This window comes from Vicugna pacos, unplaced genomic scaffold, assembly GCF_048564905.1.
Source record: "Vicugna pacos unplaced genomic scaffold, VicPac4 scaffold_104, whole genome shotgun sequence".
NCBI lineage: Eukaryota > Metazoa > Chordata > Mammalia > Artiodactyla > Camelidae > Vicugna > Vicugna pacos.
Window position 1 is genome coordinate 3,575,149 of NW_027328784.1, and position 20,715 is coordinate 3,595,863.

The window sequence follows — 20,715 nt, forward strand, 5'->3', positions numbered from 1 at the left end:
GTAGCAGGATTCAAGCAGAGCCTTGTCAGACTTCAAGGGCATGTTCTCTCTACTGTTTCCAGTACTTCCCTGTTATACCTGGAATGGTGAAGTGGGTCAGATTTGGAGCCTTTCAGAAAAAGTATGATTTAAGTGCCTCAGGACTGTTTCACAAAGCTCAGCGTTCTTTGATGGTTCTGAAGCATGCAGTGCTTTTCGCCCCACAGAGGTAACGTCTAACTCCATTGTCGATGATGTGGTTGCAAATGATATACAGGTGTAAAACCACACTTCGCAGCTTCTAAAGGGAAACTCTCCAATTCTCCCTTGGTCGGCTTTCTTCCACGGGGTGTAACTGTGCTGCAGCATAGGCCTGAGCTTCCGTATGGAGTGAGGATTTAATATCCGAAGTTAGCATAAAATGGTCAGATGAAGAAAACCGACATTGACAATTTATTTTTGGGTTTCATTAGTCAAGATATACTATCAGTTAATGGCCCATATAGCAAATGAAATTCAGTATAGGACATTGCATTTCTTCCTTTCTATTCAGAGTTCTCTTACAGAATAATGTTGCCTGCTTTGGAACATCAGCTCCACCACTCACGGCACCTATCAGTGTGTTGGTGTGATTGCATTTACAGAGTGAATGTAATCTGGGCTTCCTCAGCCCCAAACACTTCAGTGCAGAATCACGGGCTGTAGACGTCTGTTAGTCACGCAAATACTTCTAAAATTATATGATTCCAGAAAAGAAAGAAGAGAGAGAGAGAGATTGCCTTTATCAAAGTTCCTTTCAGTTCTAACTGCAAACTGTTGTTGAGCAGCTCTTGTTTCCTTTGGATATGAATATATACATTTCTTTGCATGTAACCTAGGTTTTGGACTAGAACACCAAGTTCTTGCTGTCCCCAAGCCACAAAAATAGTAGCCAAATTGCACACGTGTGAAATAGTTTATACTTTTTTCTGAGAAAGTATCCTTGAATTTGGGACTTGGACTGTGATTTCTGCTTTTTGCTTCCCTCAACCGTCTTGTAATCTCTCACTCCTTCCCACGTGGTTCCCAAGTGTTCGTGGTCTCAAAGGAGCGGGCAAACACCCAGTTGGTCACCATGTACTGCTGCTATAGATAGAGACCAGACAAGACCTAAAGGACATTATCGGAGAGGAATTCCTGGAAGAAATGGGCTCTACATTCAGTTGTGAGGACAGAGTAAGAGTCAGCCAGGAGAAGGAGTCAAGAATGTGTCTCAGATCGCAGGTGCAGCCCGGGCAGAGGCCTGGAGGCTTTTGGCGTGGGCACCCGGGGAGAGTGCCCTGTGCAGTCCAGGGTGGAGGGAGCCCCTGCTGGGGAGGACACTGGAGAGAGTCCGGGATGTAGGGCTTTGGAAGAAGTTGAGTTTTACTAGAACTGACACAGTAGGCAGTGAAGGGTGTCAACAGAAGTGACCCTCAGGAAAGGTACTTCTGGTTTTGCTTCTGATATTCTACAGACCGAAGGATCGGGACGGGCGAGAGCAGGTATGTCTGTCCCTTTGAGACCCAACCGGTCATTCATTTATACATTACACGTGCACTTCTGTGAGTCTAGGGGAGAGAGCGTGTAGCCACTTTAGTAAGCAAAATGTATTTGATTCTTGAGAGCTTAGCATTGTCAGAAGTTGACTTAGCCTAGAATGTTCTAGGAAGAGAGGAACAAATTGTGGAGGTTGGAGGGAGGGAAGGCTTCCTTGGGAAACAGTCAAAATGAGACTGGAGCAAGTGGGAAGTAGGAGCAGGTCAGGGGCCCCTGTGGTCACTGGGGACCTGTGTACTTAGGTGAGGATGGGCGAGCAGGGTCTGGGGTGGGGCTAGAACTCTAACAGGGAGCCTCTAAAGGGTTTGAAGTGGGGGTTGATGTAATCAAATTTGTGATTTGGGAAGGCTGCCGTGGCTCTCTGTGTTTGTATAGCGGGAAAGAGGGGGTGGGTGCCACCAACTGGGGGATCATTAGAAGACCATTCACAGGCTGGGATATGGGCATCGGGGCTACTTGGGGATGGCAGGGGCAGTGTGGATGCCGGCTTTCCTTATTGGGGGACTTGTTAGCGGGCCGACCTAGAGGCATTTTGTGGCTGGAAGAAAACTGATGTAGGCCGCCAGGTGGATTTTCCTCTTCTCTCCTTCCCTGCCTAGTGTGATGATCTTAGCTCAGCCAACATTTGGAACAAAAGAGCTAATTTCCAGGGTTGCCCAGGACTTTGTAGAGCTCCTTCGAGTGAGATCTGATCGGATTTAGGTTTGTGTTCAGATCTGGATGTTCACTTAGCTAGAAACGTCCTGTCATTTCGATTTCCATAGGGGTTTTTTACTTCATAAAGATTGCTTTCTTGGTGAGAGGAAATTTAATACAGCTGTTGTCTTTTTCAAAAAAATCATATCATTTAAGAACTTTAGTATTCAAAAGAATAGAAATATATAAAATATTTAAGGAAGTCTTTGGTGTAGATTCTTTGCTTTCTGAGCTAATGTGGAGTTAGAGCCTTTGCATTACTTCATAGCACATCCTTGTCAGTATTTAAAGAGCTGATAGTGGGCGCCCCAGGCCCCACCTCTCAAAGAATCGTTAAAGTTTTCTCTGAAATAGTGAGGTCATAAAGGTCTTGTTTTCAGAAATCAAACGGTTTATAATACGCAGCATAGCCACATTTATAAAATAATAATTAGTTCAAAATTAAGAAAGTGGAGGATAATTGATTTTTTTAAAGCCTATACATAAACTTTCTTGTGCTAATGTTGCAAGTGGAAATTTTGAAAAGAAAAATCCTACTGCAATATCATCTACATGGAATACATATATGAGTTTTACGCTTGAAAAGTAACTGCGCAGTGGTTTTCAAAGTCAGGAGCATTCCAGCTCAGATACTGGCAGTGATGGTTGCTGGTTTTCAATGAAAGAGCCTAAATTTGCCTTCTTAGCTTTTTTATTTTTGTATTGAGAGGGTTGATTAGTGCTTTGCGAGCATGATTTTGGGGCAAATTGAGGGCAGATGTCGTGTAAAAACAGTGAGATATTTCCATGCATTTTATTTTCTGGACATCACCAGGGCACATGTGGGGTTTGTGCCTGCAGGCTGGAATGCTGCAGGACTCCCTAATCCATCACCATTATGTCCTGGAGCTGCTCAGGTCATTGAATGCTTTTCTGTTGCTTGGAGGAAAGGTGGTCTGATGGAGATGATCAGATGTGCAGTTAAAGTGCTATTACTTGAAATAAGAGTAACCTAGAAACATTGCTCTAACAATACAGGATGAGGGAGGAGAATTGTCTGAGCTACTTGCAGTGGGGAGTCTTCTCATGTTTCTCCCACACCGTGACTCCTGCCAATATCCGCCACAGTCCTGCACGGTAGTCCTGCCGAAGCAAGCAAGCACTTTGCTCAGAAACGCACTGAATTTCCTTGTGCCTCTGTTTGTTGGCTTTTTTTTGAAAGCACATTTTGCCCTTTGCTTAAATGCCATCCATGCTAGTCAACTCTTACACTCAGTTTTCTGGAACTCGTCCATAAATACCTGCTGAATGGATGAACAGAATGTAGTATCTCCATGTAGTGGAAGATTATTCACACGTAAGAGTGAATAAAAAAGAAAAAAAAAAGAGGAAAATGAAAAAGGCCACCTGTTTTTGGAAGTCCACCCTGACTGTTCAACCCACACTTTTCCCTTTGAAACCCAATCACTTATGCTCCACTCTACTCTTTTTGATAGTGCTTACCACCTTCTAATAATCTTTAACGTTTTCAAAAAAAAAAAAAAGAAAGAGATGCTGATACCACTTCAAAATATACAAGCCTTGATAACAGCTTGTTAATTGAAAGGAAGCAGACACAAACGGTCAAATATTGTTGATTTCAGTGATCTGAAATGCCCAGAAAAGGCACATGCAGAGGCAGAGAGCAGGTGATGGCTGGAAGGGGCTGGTTGGAGGGGGATTAGGGAGTGACTGCTAGTGATAGGCGGATTCTTTAGGGGTGATGAAGTGTTCTGGAAATAGAAGGTGATGGGTGCTACACAACCGTGAGTTTGCAGAAGACTGCTGAGCGCTGTGTCTGGGAGTGCCTGTTGTTGGGGCATCTTTATTTTGTTCTCATCCTGCAATGTGAAGAGCCATCTTCTGCTGTGGCTGTTCTACTCCTGTGAGTGGTGAGGGTCAGAGACTTTGCAGAGTCATGTTTCTTTTTTCCCCCTGGGTGAGTGTAGGCAAAAAAAGATTTAAGCCTAAGAAAGTGCTCCATCTGCAGAAATGTCTTTTTGTTTTGCATGGTGTAAAAACCTTGAGAGCTTTTAATCGTTGAGGCCAGTCTGTGGGAGGAAATAGCCCGTGAAGCCTGTTTGAGCCTGGGAAGCACGGTGCATCTCTCCCAGACACGGGTGGGGATTTCACCCCCGTTCAGGCAGTGAAGGGCCCAGACCCGTGAGCAGACTTGACAATCGTGAATATTTACGTGTATCCGCTGCTTCATCTTGGATATTAATTTCAAGCTGAGTCAGTTTGTGGCGGCAGCCTCATCCTACATCAGGAATTTATACTATCTGCTCTTTGAGGTGAAGACCTGACAGACTTGATTATTTAACAGTCTGCCTTGAATTGATATCTCAGATTCCTTTGTCAAAAGCAAACAGCAGAAATACAGAATTCCTTTAATGCCAATGTGACCTGGAACGAGTTTAGTCTCTGTGCCTCAGTGGCCTTATCTGTGAGTGGGAAAGATGATAACAGTGCTTCCCTCAGAGGAGCTGGTGAGGGGAGAGTCAGAAGCACAAATGGAGGACTTACAAAAGATGCTCTTGAATGACCGAATTTAGTGCTCTCAGCCTGGTGAGGCCTGAGGGGCAGAGATGTCAGAACAGAGCAGTCCTAGCCGGAGCTCGATCCGTGATGGAAGCTGTTATGATCAGTACCACCACTGTGCGTTATCAGGTAATTTTAAGACTTGGTAATATGAATTCTTGAATAATGTTAAAGGACTAGACATCTCAGATCCAGTTTACATAGTCCTCAAGATTTCTTCTGAGAAATGGATGGTTTCTTCCCCATCTTAAATCTGAGATGAGTCTCTAAAAAATTCTGTATTCCTCCATCTTTTTGCTTTAATTTTCCATTTCCTAAAAAACCATGTTTTTAAATGGAGTTAATGGGGACTGAACTGAGTGCCTCATGCATGTTAAGCACTTACTCTCCCAAATGAGGTATAATCTCCTCCGTGATTTTTGTTAAAATTTACTTTCTTAGTTTACAGAGGTAAGAGGCCTCTAGTTCTTTTTCTGGAGACTTGTCCATGAACCTGTAAATCTATAATTAATGGACAAAATTTGGTTTATTAAAAAATCATTAGAATATTCTGCAATTCATCCAAAAAGAAATGCTCATTGACTTAAAATGTTTCTCCTTTAAGGGGATTTCTCCTGTTTGGTCTAGCTTAATTTGTTAACAGCCATCCTCATCATCATAATGACCAAACTCACTGTGAGTGGACACCTACCTAAGGCTAAAATGTTTTCCTCATGTTTTAATTCATAGCAGGTGTTTGATTGTAGGTATCAGTGTCTCCTTTTTTGCAGCTGAGGGATTGAGAGATGGAGCAGCTTGTCCCAATTACACGCAGCAGGCTGTGGCTAGCTCGGTGCTGGAACCCAGGCTGCACAGAATGCATTCTTAATTGCTCCTCTTATCAGCCTCCCGTTAAGTGGTTACCCGAACACCTGTGACTCCATAAACGGCCGAGTTTAGTGACCTCAGACTGATGAGGCCTTGAAAGGAGAGACACCATTGAGAAGTTGAGACAGAGTGGCAGAAATTAAAATTGTTCATTTTCACAAATTTTTAATTCTCAGGTAATTACATAAAAAGTTATTTTTTTTATTTTAGTGCTCTGTAAGCACTAAAAACAAAACATTAAAAATAATTATAGTGCAAAAGAGAAGTGAGCTCTTAAAGTCCAACCACTGCTAATGATGTTGCTTGTTTTCCTCTTGTGGCCCTTTTTGACAGAAATACTTACAAAGACTGAATTGGTTTTATGTAGTTTTAATATGGAAGAAAAGATTGTCAGTGAATATTGTAAGAAAAGTCTTTACTCTTTTCTTTCCTGTTGATGAATATGTACTTTATTTTCATGGCTTAAGTACATTTCCTCATTTGTGAAATTTGAGTAATATCGTTTAATTTGTCTGACTGTGAGAGGTAGATGCCTTGTATACAAAGAACCCAAGAGGTGCTTAATAAAAGTGTGCTGTCACAATGACAGATATTTTAGAAGGATCAACTCTGAATACTAAAGAGTGTCGCTTATTTCTGATACATATTCAATATGTATTTGTATGATATATTTGAATATGGTTTAAAGTAACAAGGATTCATTTTTTTTTTTTGGTGTAGTATGAAGTTTTAATGAAATCTGTATCATTCTAGTGAGACAGGGACTAGTTAAATTGCCTTAATCAGATGACCTTGAAGATTATTTACACAGAATATGTATTGTTACAAATCAGAATTTATGTTGCCGTGTAACCATCCACTCAGACATTTAAATTCGTGGGATTCTGACCAGATCCGTTAAGTTTAGTAAAATCCATATTGATCATTTTCAGGGAATAAACTCCTCTATTTTGTGATTAAAGAAAATTTTGATTTTTTTCTACATTCTTAACAGGTTTAAAATATCAAAACATTGATTTGACATGTCACTTTTTTAATAGACAGAATAAAGCTCATGCTGTTTTATTATGTAAATAAATGTTTTTGTATGGCAACAAAATTGTATGATATCCTGGCTCTTTTAGTATTTTGCAAGATACTTAGATAACCTACTGTTGGAAAAATACAAACGTGAATTTTATGAATATAGGCCTAGTACAGATCTGTTGGTTTTTGCTACAGTGCAAGACATGAGGCATAGGAGAACTTTGCTGCTGATTGCCAGGAGGACAGATCCCATGTCTCAGTTTCCCCTCCTGTAAAATGAAGTGGCTGAACTGGATTCTTTCCTCTTCTAAGATGAGTTTCCATGAGCCTATATCTTCTGTTTATATTCAGGAGTATTAGCAATATCAGATTAAATACTGAATATCCCTCCTTTCCCCTGAATCAAAGTGCAGCATGTGCTATATAAGTTTTATTTATCTGATTCTCGTTACTGATCCTACAGGCAATTTTTGTGTTGCATCTTTCCTGGTAACCTGGAAGGTCATTTTACCCATAGGTGGCACTGTTGCACCTACTTACAGTCTTAACTTTCCTGTTTCTAAAAGGAGGCTTAAACAACGTTATTTTATTTTGATTACTTTACTTAATGCTTCAGAATAGCCCAATGTCCATTATGTCTGTCTAACTGGAAAAGTTATTCTGCTTATATCTTAGATTTATTCTGTCATCTCACTGTGAACATTTCAGACTTGCTGTGCAAACAATAGCAAAATCGGGCTTTTCTTCTAGTGTTAGAAACCAGTGAGCCGGGATTTTATAAAACAGCTAGAAGCGGCATCTGGAGGACCTTAAAGGTGAAAAGTGTATTGAGTTCCCTGAGTTTTGACCCCGCTGCTGTGTGTTAATTGGTGGTAGGAGATTTGGTACATATACGAAGAGGTGTAGTTTTTGATATGGTTTGCCTGCACGCACTGCCACTGAGCCACTTGAGCCTGAGTCAGTTCGTTTTGAGTTTTTCCCTCGTCTGTGAGATGGGGACATTCGTATCTGATTTGTAGAATTGTGAGAATTAGAAATTATGTGCAGTGTTTACCACAGTGTGTATGTCAAGAGGGCTCTTAAACTTTAGCTGCTGTTTTGTGTGAAGCCATCATTTGAGAGTCTTTGGCAATTACTAAGAAACAGGAAAATAAGAAGAGATGGTTTTATGATGAAAGATATTTGAGGAGGTTCCATAGTTCCTATACCCATAATTTAGCATCAGCAGAGTCAGAACTGTTACACAGTCACCCTAAACCAACGTTAAGCCACAGAATTATTTGTTACTTCATATATTTTGGGGTTTAAGGAGATCCAATACTTATACATATGTTGTCTCCAGCAGCCTACTGAGAGATGACACAAAAGAGTAGACAGGCAATAAATGTCTTCTTTGTTACTGATGAAGCCACGTTCTCCATGAACTTCAAGGCTGTGGGAAAATGCGTGTCATGATACTGTGTCCCAGAAATACAGACTCACCCTGTCCCATGTAGCTCTGGGCCACAGCGAGCCTTCCCTTGAGAAGACCTGCCCTTTCATGCACAGGGCTTTCCTGACATGGAGCTGAGCATCCCGCGTGCTTCCCAATGGTGACCAACACTGGAGTGAAAGGAAGGGTTTCACATGCCCTGCTTGTCTCCCCGGACTCACACCTCACTCTGTTAGTGTAATGAGTGCTAGCTGTGGGCCAGGGGCCAGGGGTGTGAAGGGAGAAGCACCCTCCATGGCCCAGAGGAGTGGTTAGGAGACATCCACTCCCTCAGTTTAAACAGGTGGTTGGATGGAACATAAGGGTGCTCCCCAAGAGTGTGTAAAAGGAGAAATAAGGATTTTATTTGGGACTTAGGCTAGCCAGGAAACAGATAAGATGATTAGAGGGGACACTTGTAAAACAATTTGATATTAAGTTGACATTTGTTGAACACCCAAAATGTGCTACATTCTTTTCTGAGCATTTTACAGAAATGAATCCTTCAATCTTCTCAACAAGCGAGTAAGGAAGGTTTGATTGTTATCCCAGTTTTACAGTGTGGAAATTGAGGCACACAGAGGGTAATTAAGTTGGCAAAGTCACAGAAATAGTAATTGGCAGAGCTGGTATTTAAACCCTGGCTGTCTGGTTTTGAGGTTCCCAGAGATGGGCTTTGGGTGTTTAGCATTATCGACATCCCTGAATCTTTATACCTCTGTGCATCAGTTAGCCTAGAAAGGACAGGGAAAGGAGTGTTACACAGGAGCTCATAGTCATTTCTTGGCCGCTGTCCACGGAGAGTGCACCGTGATTGGCGTTAATTGACTTCTGGGCAGTAGATCTGTTCGTATAATAGAAATATAGTCCATTGAATTAATCTAGAAACCCTTCCTGCTCCGTTTCTGTCCATGCTTGCCATGTGACTGCCTGCCCGTGATTGGGCCGTGGAGGAGAAAATGTACTCATGGTTGAACTCTGATATTTCAGTCTGGTTCATAGATTCACGTCTTCTGTTACATTAAAAATTTAAGTTTCTGGTTTCCTTGCATCAGTGTCTCATGAGCTTGGTTAATGTGAAACCAGTCCATGGGAGCCCAGGGATGATGACGGTATAATTTCTGAGCACGTTGAGGCACTTCTACCCGTGCAGACGTGGCTGGAGGATGTCCAGCTTCCTCACTGATTTCCCCCAACAGCATGGTCCTCTCCCACCCCTGGATGTGAGGTTGGGAGCTCTCTGAGTAGGCCAGTCAGAGGCCGAGTCCACCAATCAGAAAATGATGAAGTACCTGGAAGTGGGTTTAATAGAAGACAAGGGCTTCCAGGTTGTCAGATGGGCTGTTCGAGTCCATTTGGTGAAAAGCTGTCCACTGTCTGTGGTTGAGCTACTTCTTTGCTGTTGAAAAGTCTGGAGTAGATGAAGGGATTTTAAAAAGCAGAAAGGAGTGATTTCAGGTGGTACGTCCACACCGGTGAGAAGTGATGAATGACCGCCTTTGTGAGTCATAGACAGTCTTACAAACTTCATAAACCAGCTTTAAAAGCTCTTCCATCTGAGTGCACTTCATATGGGGTCCAGATCATCACTGGTCGCACTGTGAGGGCAAGTAACTGATAATGGCAGAAAGGACACGGAGGCATCAAAAAGGTCTCAGTCACTTTCCCTGTTTAAAGGATGCAGCACAGTGTAATATATTTTAGCTGGTTTTTCACTGAAAAGTTTTTAGTGTTTTCTGGGACTACCCAGTGCCCCAAGGTTCCATGCAGCTGGGTGTCCCCTCAGTGCAGCTCTGTCAGCGCTTGCCCTGGGCTGACGCGGTGTCACGGGGAGCAGGACAGTCAGCGTCCCCGGCTCCTCCGAGCTCCGTCTCCTCATCCGCAGAGCCGGGTTTCTCATCCGTGTCTACTTAGTAGGGTTGCTGAGAATCACACGTGATGCTTCAGGTGTGACTTTTGGTTGTCTCTGTGATTGGCATATAGTTAATATTTGATAGAAACACTTGTTTTTTTAGTATAATTGTAGCACCTAGATTGCAGTGGTTTTTAGTCTGCATTTTTTATAACTTTATTCTTATTTTTAAATATGCACTTATTTTTATTTATTTTTTTTGGAGGTACTGGGGACTGAAGCCAGGACATTGTGCATGCTAAGCAGGTGCTCTACAACTGAGTAATACACACCCTCCTTTTCTGCACTTGAAGGTAAATATTGCTATACACAAAATAGCTCTTAAACACCATCATGGGACCTAGTCACTGTATAGACAATTGAACACGTATACTATTTCAATAGGAATAAATGTTTTTGAGACATACATTTCTGAATCTGTTAATGTGCTTAAAAACGATCATAGGTAGTGATAAACACGAATCTTTGATCCAGTACTTCTTAGAGACTGTTTTGCCATCAAGGGAAATTACATTCTACAGAGAAGGCTAATTGGGTCTCTTTGATATTTAGATGGTTTAGCAGATGATGAAGGCTTTCAAAAGCTGACAGTTTTGTATTTTAAAGTAACTACAAAGTTACCTTCTACAAGTTGTAAGTACTAAGCTTGTGAAGTGCCCAGTAATCCAGGGGGTATGTGTCTGTGTCTGTGTCTGTGTCTGTGTGAACGTTGGTGTGTGTGATTTCAGGAAGGTAGAAAGAAATTCCATATAGACTTCTGATACCTTTCTCCTCCATTTCAAGGTGTTGGCATATATTTACACTAATAAATTGATATTCAGTTGTCATTTGGCATATTGGGAATAAGACTTTCTCATACTTGTTTCAGAAGGATTAGGGAGCATGAGCTTAGGAAATGGGAGGAGATAGAGGCAGGGAGGTTCTTTAAACTTTGTGCAGAATTAGAAACAGTAACTTTTCTCTTTTCTTCTAAAGCAAACTGGCACTGAATTGTAACATACTATTACTCAGAATTGCTTTTCTGATCAGATACATGTACCTCAGATTTTTAAATGCAACATGAATGATGAAATGTGTTTTAGCAGTTATTTTTAAAAGTAGTCTCTTTTCAAGTAAAAGGCTATAGCCTGTTCTTTCTTCTAGCGGTACAAGAAATTCTCATTGTTCTGTTGCAATGATCTATGTGCTTACTTTCTTTTTTTTTTTTCTTTAAGTGCTTTTTTCATTGTGGTTTGAATGAATGTTTAAAATTTCTGGATTTTGATCTTTAGAACATGCTGATTTCTCAGAACTGTTAAAAACCTGATTGTTCACTGCTCTTTGTTTGGTGGGGCACCCTATTGATTTCTGTTGTCTGTTAAAGAGTGAAATTCTTCCTCTAGCCTGCAGATCATTAAGTGAATGGTTTGCAGTGTGCCTTTAAAATTATTTGTATGCATTGAGCATGTTTGTCCAGTGAATTTTAAATTGACTCATTGTAATGACTTTGATTTGATTCTGTGTCTTTTGCTCCTCTCCACAAGAATTTGAATTCTCTGTTGCATTTTGTATACGTGTTCTTTACAGGGGAAGAAATTTTGCATTTTTTACAGAGGTGGGTTTTCCTATCCCCTCTGAATGCCTTCTAAAATTGATACAATAAAAATCAGTTATTGCAGTGCATAAATATTTCATAAATTATTTTTTGGCATAATCAGAAACAATGACCAAGAATGATAATAAAAAATACGAAAACCTTCCTTCCTTTGAAGAATAGAAATCAGGTAGTCAGGCTCCCTCATGCTTTGTGCCTGACACACTTAATCTCATGTCATTGTGTATCATGATTCGGAGATGGTATTGTTTCAGGTTTATAGATTTTTGTTTTAACATTTGTGTTGAATTCTTTCTCCAGGCTGATGTTTCCTGTTGGGTTTGTGGAAAGAGTAGAAGGGAAAAAAATACTTTGTTTTGTTTTCAGGAGGCCTGAGTTGATGGGAAAAGAGTTGAGGGTGGGCTGAGGAAAAGAGTGACACTCCCTCTCCTCCTGGTTGAAATTGATAAACAAAGAAATCAATTAAGTATATCGATATTTGACCAAAAGAAGTTAGCGAGCCCAAACTGGCTAGAAATGCACAATGGAAATTACTAAATTCAGCTTCAGAATGAGGTGCTTTACCAAGTAGAAGCAGCTTAGAGCAATCAGAAAATCAGTAATATGATGAGATATAAATGGAATATTATATCTTTTATTGCTGAAACTTTTCTACGTTAAGTTGTGTAGAGCTAAAATTAAGTTTCAATCACCAGGAGTTAAGAGAGTGAGTGGTACTGTAGGATCGTTATTCACGGATGTGCCTAGACCCTGATAGAGTGGCTGAAGATGGCAGGAAGAGACCCACATCCAGGATTTTCATCCTAGGGTGTCCTCCATAATGGTTCCATGTGGAAGCAGATGATTGGGTTAACAAATTGTAACACACCCCAGTCGCCTCTGAATTTTAAGAAGAAAAAATATGCTTTGATACTGCTTTACAAGCAAGTTCCTGTGCATCCTCACTCCAGACGCCTTGCCTTAAAAAGCAGAGACAATGCTTTGCTTGTGTAGTTGAGGTTTTAGATAGCACTCTGCTGGTTGTAAAGCAAGGACCGAGACCCTCAGCTATAAACGCTGGGCTTGTGTGTTGTTAGATAATGTATTATCCCCAAAACAAGGACCTGGCTGGTCTGGTGGTCTGCTTTTTAATGAACATATCTAAAAATGTATCTTGTTCCCCTCACCCCATGACTTCCCTAAAGATACACTAATCCTTTGTACTCATTGTGTATTCTACAATCTCTGCCTCATCCTGTCTTTCCCGAATTTCCTCCTTACTATCTCACAACTGTTAACGAAGTTTTCCTTTGATTATACCCTATAAATATGGGAGCATTTGAGAGGCTTATGGAGATGGCTCCCTAATCCCTCTCGATTTCTTGACTTTTTCCACAGAGTCTTGAATAATCATTCCTTGTCAGTAAGGCTTCTTCCAGCCAGAACCCACAGTTCCAGGTGAGAAGGATGCAGGCTTTATCTCTCCTACCGGAGGCAGAGACAGAAGAGAATTGAGATATGCTCCCCCGTGATCCCTTCCTGCCCCAGGTCTACTGCAGTTCACCTGCAGCCTTCTGGCCTCTGCTCAGAGGGCCTCTGTCCCAGGACTGACCTCAGCGTTTTCTTCCCTTGTCAATATTTCCTGTGCCTTTCAGAACTTGGTCTCTTCTCTGCAATTCAAACCTGGCAGATGTGATGGTGGTCAGCGTGCTGGTGGGCAGTCCTTTGGGGAACCCCAGGAGCCATGCTGATTCTCCTTAGTCTCTCAATCAGGGTTACGGAGCAGTCGAGCACAGAAGGAAGCCCATTCTCGAGATGTCAACAGAGCATTTCATCACTTTCATTTTATTTTTCAATTTTTGGTGGAGAAATTATTTGTAGTGAACTGTTCCAGATATTTGCCGCCTGCTTTCCTCATCACCATTCCTTGTTGTCTCTGGTGCTAGTTTTATAAACCAGGTTTCTTCTCTGGTCATTTCTGGCAGCTGGGCTTGCCGAATCCTTGATCTGTATTTGAAACAGAATGCTTCCTCGTGATGTCAAGGTGATTTTCCTATTTCTGAATATTTCGTGTACACTCAGCAACTGTTTCAAGTGAAATGCTCTTGTCCAATTTCGGTTAACTCACATTTGCTGATCTCCTGCTTTCATGCTGAGAGCAGTTTCTTTTTCCTCTAATAAAAGTTAGCAATTTGCATTTACTATGGAAGATACTGGCCCAAGGTCCTTTTGTTCTTAAGAGTTTTAATACAATTCACCCATTAAAATGTACATCGGTTTTTACTCTATGCCCAGAATTGTGCATCCCATTCAATTTTAGAATATTTTCATCCCCCCAACAGGAAGCCCTGTATGCATAAACAGACATTCCCATCTTCCCCATCCTCCCCCAGCCCCAAGGAGCCACTTTTCTCTCTGTGGATTTGCCTGTGCTGGACATTTCATGTAAATCGAGTCACTTCATATAAGTGGAAACGTCTATTGTGACTGACTTCTTTCACACTGAGTAACGTTTTCAATATTTGCTCATGTTGTGGCCTTAGTCACTATTCTATGCTATGCTATTGCTGAATAACATTCCACTCTATGGCTGGGCCCCACTGTTTACCCATTCATCAGGTGATACGCATTTGGGTTGTTTCTGTTTTTGGCTGTGATGAGTAATGTCGCCGTGAACACTCATGTGGTATTATTTATGTGGATATTTGTTTTCAGTACTCTTACGTGTGTGCCCAGAGAGCAGAATTGCTGGGTAAGTCAGAAACGAAATGTTCAACTCTCTGAGGCCCTGCCAGGCTGTTTTCCAAAGTGGCCACGCTGTGTTACATCCTCACCAGCAAGGGCTGCGTGCTCCGCTTCCTCTGTGTCCTCTTTAGTGCTTGTTACGCTTTTTTTTTTATTATACCCTATTGTAGTGAGTGTGAAGCGGTTTCTCCTAGTGGTTTTGACTTGATTTCCCTTACAGCTAATGGTATTGAACATCATTACATTGTGCTTTATGGACATTTGTATATTTTCCTTGAAAAATACCTTTTCAGATACTTTATTAACCTTTTAATTGAGTTGCCTTTTTATTGTTGAGTTGTAGGGTTTCTTTTTCTTCATTTTGAGATACAAATTCCTTACCAGATAAGTGATTTGAAAAAATTTTCTCCTCTGTGTTGTTGTTTCACTTTCTGGATGGTGCCATTTGAAGCAAAGTTTTAAATTTTGATGAACTGCAATTTGTCTCTGTTTTCTTTGTTTCTTGTGCTTTTGGGGTATTATTTAAACTCTGAGGTATTTTATTTAAGCTTTTATATATAAAATAACTTAATTCTTAGGACCGTTATAGGAGATGGGTGCAGTTGTTGTCCCCAGTCTATGGATAGGAGACTGAGATGCAGAAAATTTCACTGAAATATCAGTGTCACATCTACCTAGTGCTGTGGGATTTCAGACCCTCATGTTTGTCCCCAGCATTTGTGATCTTCACCACCATGCTCCACTACTGCCTGGAATCGTTAATGAAAATGACTTTCATTTTTTGATTTCTTGTTAGTTTGTTTTCTCATTGGGGACCTCATCTCCTTATTTTCCTTTCGGATATCAGTGTAGATTTATTTTAGGTCTCATGTAGGCAGAAGCATTGCTATCAGTTAACTTCTTTATTACTCACTCTCCAGTGATGATTGTTGCTAGTTGACCTAACCAAGTCATGCTTAAGTCTTTCCTGCTAATGACACTAAAAACAGTCATGACTTATAGAATGCTCAAAGAAAGTACTTGATTGATTTTATTTTGCTACCCAATCAAACCAATCAAGTAAAAACCCCAGTGTTGACACAGACTATAAGCCCTCCAGAATAGGATCACTGTCTTCCTTCTGTTTCATTTATTTGGTCACAGTGTCTGGATAGTGACTTGCTGTCCAGCAGTTTTGTGAGGATATGGTGCTCGTGAATCATTGTAAGGACAGAATTTTGACAACAGACTGTGTTGTTCATTTCACAAGGGAAAAGATAATATAGAAATACTGCTCAGATTTATTTTAAAATTAAGCTTGGAATTTTGAGAAGAATTCAAGAAACCATACAAAGCTCTTTTTCACTAATTTTAGATCTATCTTAGACACATATGGTTACATAGCAGAGTAAGTTATCAAGTACATTTGACAATAGGAGTGTAATATTGATTATTTGTTTTAGTTGAAATATTCTACCTGGGATAAAGTAATCAGTGCCCATAAATGAACAAATATGTTTGTATTTCTATGCAACATGGGAGCAGAGTTCATGTTTCTATATAATATGTATGACTGTGTGTTTTAATCTGTCTGTCAGTGTTTTTATAGTTTTTCAGCAATGTTGTAACTTCAGAATTCTTCTAACATATTCACTCCCGATACTACTGCAGTTTGTACTGTGTATCCTATCTTATGCATGGGATTCCACTGTCCCCTCAGTGAGGAATTTCCTATCCTATTGAGCTAGTAGCAGAGTTAAAGGAACAGTGATTTCAAGGCCTTTGCTCTCCACGTGTTCGCAGTTTCCTGTCAATCACGATTTTCTCTTTCTTGTGTTTTCATTGTGCAATTAGAATTTTTGAAAATAATTATTAATATGTTTCACCAGTCTTCCTAGAAATTTGATGTGTTTGTGCTTTTCAGTTTTCAATTTATGAAAATTGTAAATGCAGACTTGTTTTTAAGTAGTCCTTTTTCACTAGATATTTGTTTACCTCTTTATAGTTAAAATAATTTTCCCCAATGAATGAATCGGTGTGCATGTTTTAAAAGATACTTTAGTTTTTATTTTTCTTATTCTAACAGGTATATTCGTTGTACAGAATTTAGAAAATAAGGATAAACACAATAATACCTTAAAAATGGCCTCTAATCTCACTTGTAGATACAGTTGTAATGTTTGAAATTGAGAATTACAAGTCCTCTCACTTTGTTCTACTCTTTCAGGTACGTTTTGGTTACTGAGACCCTCGAATTCCCATATGAATTGTAGCAGAAGCTAGTCAGTTATTGCTGAGGAGACCGCTGGGATTGTGATCAAGACCACGTTGTATGTGTGCTTCACTCTGGGGAGCACTGCCATCCCAAGAATATTGTCATGTGATCCAGGAATTTGCGTGGTTTGTCTTTCCAGGTATTTAGGTCTTCTTTAATTTATTTCAGCAATGTGTATGGTTTACATAGTATTATTTTACTTTAATTTTTGCCTTTATACTGAGGACAATTGTGCAAGGTACCAAGATTAGAATTGTATTATAGCCCTGCAACTTGCTGCCACCATGGACGCTGTGGTCTCTCTTTGCCCTTTGTAAAATCTCGCACAAAATAGGACCTAAGTAACTCTCTCTTGAAAGAATGATTATATGATTGCTGGATGATGCTTGAGAGTCCTTGTGATGATGTCTTTTTCCCAGACTTTCCCCTCTTCTTAAATATGCCCTTTCTCTTCCTTTCCTCCAGCCTGGGTTTCAGCCTGCCTGTGGCATTGATTTTCCTTGTCTGTGGACTCTTCTTTTCACTAGTTCATGATAATGTTACATGTCGGCTGTGGAAACTTGCTAGATGTCAAGAAAGAGCAAATCCATTGCATGCTAGTATTTTTAGACTGTGTTATTGAATTATCAATTGAAATTAAATCAGGCTGACCCATTGAGCCATCCCCTGAGCTCTTTTTCCCTTCCTACAGGTGATACTGCTCTCGTTGCTGCATGTGCCCTTCCCCCAGACTTAGTTTTGGAGTTGAGTAAATCACCATCACTGGAGCCCTCTCTTTAAAAGATGAAGAGAACATCTGCTCCTTCTCCCTGCTTGGGGACTTGGATGAGATGAGGTAACAGATAAAGAATGAAGCCCCACCTCATTCTGACCACTGCTCTTTCCGTTCATTTCTCCAGGGGAAGAGTACAATTCAAAAATATAAAGATTGTGAGCTAATGAAATATACAAGACAACCGATCATTTATTAAATACACTTTCATGCCAGAAACAAATGTATTATACACACAAAAAGCACATAAATTACGGTAGTACTGTGGTTACAAACGTGGGCCGAGTTCGAGTCCTGCTCTGGAGTGACAAGTCCTGTGAAATGGAGAACTTGTAGGTCGGCTTAGCCTCTCCCGGACTTTTTTCTTTCCTGCAGAGACAGGGCTCGCTAGTCATCCCTCCCCCGTAGAGGTGCTGTGGGTTGTAAACGACGCGCGTGGGCAGGCCAAGCACAGCTGCTCGTTCCTCGTAAGTGCAGGATAGCACAGCTTTTGCGGTTACGGCTTTATGATCGCACTGTGTAGACCCTCAGTGCTCCGAAGGGATGTCTTGCGGATTGGAAATGGGATTCTCACTTCTGTAAATACCCAAAGATTGTGTTATTGAGCCTTGCTGATATAAATCTATTCTTTAGAAAGTACATAATGTAGATATATTTTTCAAACATGCATGCTTTTTTTCTTTTATTATTTATACTTCTACCCTCTCATCACGTTGTGTGACTTTTGATGGAATCCAGGAAACAGTCCTAAGCCACCTGCCTCTTCACACTTCTTCGTGATGGTTTTCTTCCTTGACTAGAAGAGGGTTTTGCATAGGAAATTTTGTTTGCTCCCCTTCTCTTGGAGTCTCCCTGTTTGTCTGCCCATCTCTCACCTGTCCATCTGTCCATTTCTCTACCCACTCATTCTTCTGACTTGTTCCAAGAAGCACTTCAGGCAGCTTACAGAAGAACAGATACCAAATAAACAGGTGAGAAAATGGGGCCAAGTTCACAAATTGAGGCTCGGAGTTGAGCCTGTTTGAGAGTTGCAGGTGTGAGACACACGCCTCTGCCTTGTGACTTATAAGATAGACAGCATCAATGTTCCTGAGGCTCCCAGCACACACAGGGAAGCAGGGTTTGTGGGAGATGCTCACTGGCTGTGAAATAAATAAGTGGCTTAGGAGAAGCCCAGCCTTTCCAAATACTAAGACTTAGGAGAATATTTTGAGTGTCTTCCAAAATCTGAGTATTGCATCTTTTGTTTTTCAGAGTTTTATGTATAGTTGGTTAACATTCTATAACTGGAAATTTCTCCAAAACTGCTGCCCACGTGAGTCCCATGACTCGGGAATGGGGTGGTTCTGCTCATTGACGGGTGTTGGCCAGAAACGGAAAATGACAGCCTCCAAGGAGCCTGGGATTAAGCAGTTATGTTTTGTCAGTGCTGTAGATTTCAGAAAATGCTTTTACCGTTTCTCTCCATCTGAGGAAGCAGCGTGCTCTCTTCCCAGCATCAGGAGTTCAGGGTCTCGGGATGGTGGGGGCTGACTGCACTGCCGTAAAGACAGCTGAGCTAGTCACTGCATGTGTGGTGCTTTCACGTAGTGCATTTCATGTTTTTTAAAAGGTTTCAACATGTAGTTAATTAACTGAGTTAATTAACATTTAATAAATATGAGGCTTTTTTGAAAAGACAGTTATAGGCAGAATATAAGTTGTGAACACTTTAAAAATGGCTTCATTAGTGAAATTTCAGTAAGGAAGATTCAGTTTATCTTATTTACGCCTCTCTTTAAAAGTAACAAAGAAACAAGACAGAAAAAGCAGAGGATTACTTCTGTTCTTCCTCTCGGCTTGCAGGTGCCCTCACCTCCAGTGGCATCCATCCAGACACCAGCACTGACACTGGCCGTGCTCAGAAATGCCTCAGCCCTGAAGACACAACTGACAAATGGAAGGGAGCCGCGTCCTGTTACAGCGGGTGCTCTCACTTTGTGGGTCCTTATGTAACTGCGTGGTGTTATTCAGGATCGCCCTTTCTACACTGTGTGACGGTGCTGCGGTGTCTCCTAGTTATTTGTTTCTGTAACTACTCATGTATTTTTTCCAATGTGTGGTACTAGACATCTAAAAATGCATTTTTCAGATGAAAAATAATGTGTATTTAATATAAAAGTCTGAAAAAAGAGTCAAAAGGGTCTATCCTGGTCCCAGTACTCAAAGATAATAATTAACACTTTAACATCTATTTTCTGTTCTTTTCATCAGTGTGTATCAGCTCTGTCATAAAAACCAGTGAGCACTGTGTGCCTCTTTACTGTGTGGAGACCTCCATTTTCCATTCGGCTTATTACACATTTTTCTACAATATTCTATCTCCCCTGACATGATTTTTAATGACCAGTATAGCATTCTGTTTTGTGGAGGCATCGTCCATTTTACTTTGTACTTAAGTAAACTTTTAAATTCCAAGTATACTTAATTGAAATTCTGAAAAGAGAACTGTGGTGGTACCGAAAGTCCCCTACTTCCCTTCCCCTTTTTTCCTGAGAGTAAAAGCTGCTGACAATGTGGAGTATATATTTCATGACCTTTATGCCTTTGTCATATATATATACACACATACATACACGTATATGAGAAATCTATGTATATGTGTGTGTATATATGCTTTATTGAAAAATAAGGCCATACTATATGTTTTCTGTAGCTCGGTTTATTCACTAACGTATATATCATAGACCTCCTCCCACTCCAGACTCACCCGGTCCTTTCAGATAGAGTAAAGGGGTCTCCTGATGTGCAGGTTTGGTCTCTTGTGTAACGACACCTTTCGTGGGAGAGTACTGTGGACAAGGCCTTGGACCACGCTGAAACGCTGCAACTTTAGTGCCCACAGCTCTCCGTGATTTACCGCATCATTGTCTTGATGGTGAACACTTAAGTTTTCTCCATTTTCCACTGTCAGAAAGGGTGTTTGACTGGCATCCTTCTTGTACAAACATTCCTGTGATCTTGTATGAGTATTCCTTTAGCTAAGGTTTCTGGAAATTTAGTCCTTGGATGTGACAACTTCATACATCACAGGATGCTTTCAAGTGAATCTTGAAATTCCTTCTCCTGTGGGGCATGAAAAGATGTAGAATAACTTATGTAACCAATTCTCTATCGCTGGATATGATTTCACTTCAGCATTTCTTCCCACCATTGTAAACAGTGCTGTGCAAATGTTCTGATGAGTACATCTTTTTGAACTGATTTTTTCTAAATGTAACGATTCCTAAAAGTGGAGTTCAGC

General features: G+C 40.7%; 1 protein-coding gene across 2 annotated transcripts in view; it reads left to right on the top strand.

Annotated features, from left to right (window-relative positions):
* LOC140694794 (trafficking protein particle complex subunit 9-like) overlaps nucleotides 1-20,715 on the top strand; it is an 87,949-nt gene that overhangs the window by 44,316 nt on the left and 22,918 nt on the right. The window contains exons 7-10 of one of the 2 annotated variants that reach the window (XM_072957855.1): nucleotides 10,294-10,381; nucleotides 16,613-16,799; nucleotides 18,687-18,844; nucleotides 19,278-19,411. Coding sequence is in view for 1 of the 2 variants with exons in the window: in XM_072957856.1 (XP_072813957.1) it covers nucleotides 19,278-19,411 (134 nt within the window). In the remaining variant the exon portion in view is untranslated. The remainder of the gene's footprint in view (nucleotides 1-10,293; nucleotides 10,382-16,612; nucleotides 16,800-18,686; nucleotides 18,845-19,277; nucleotides 19,412-20,715) is intronic. The other variant, XM_072957856.1, reaches the window with a different exon arrangement.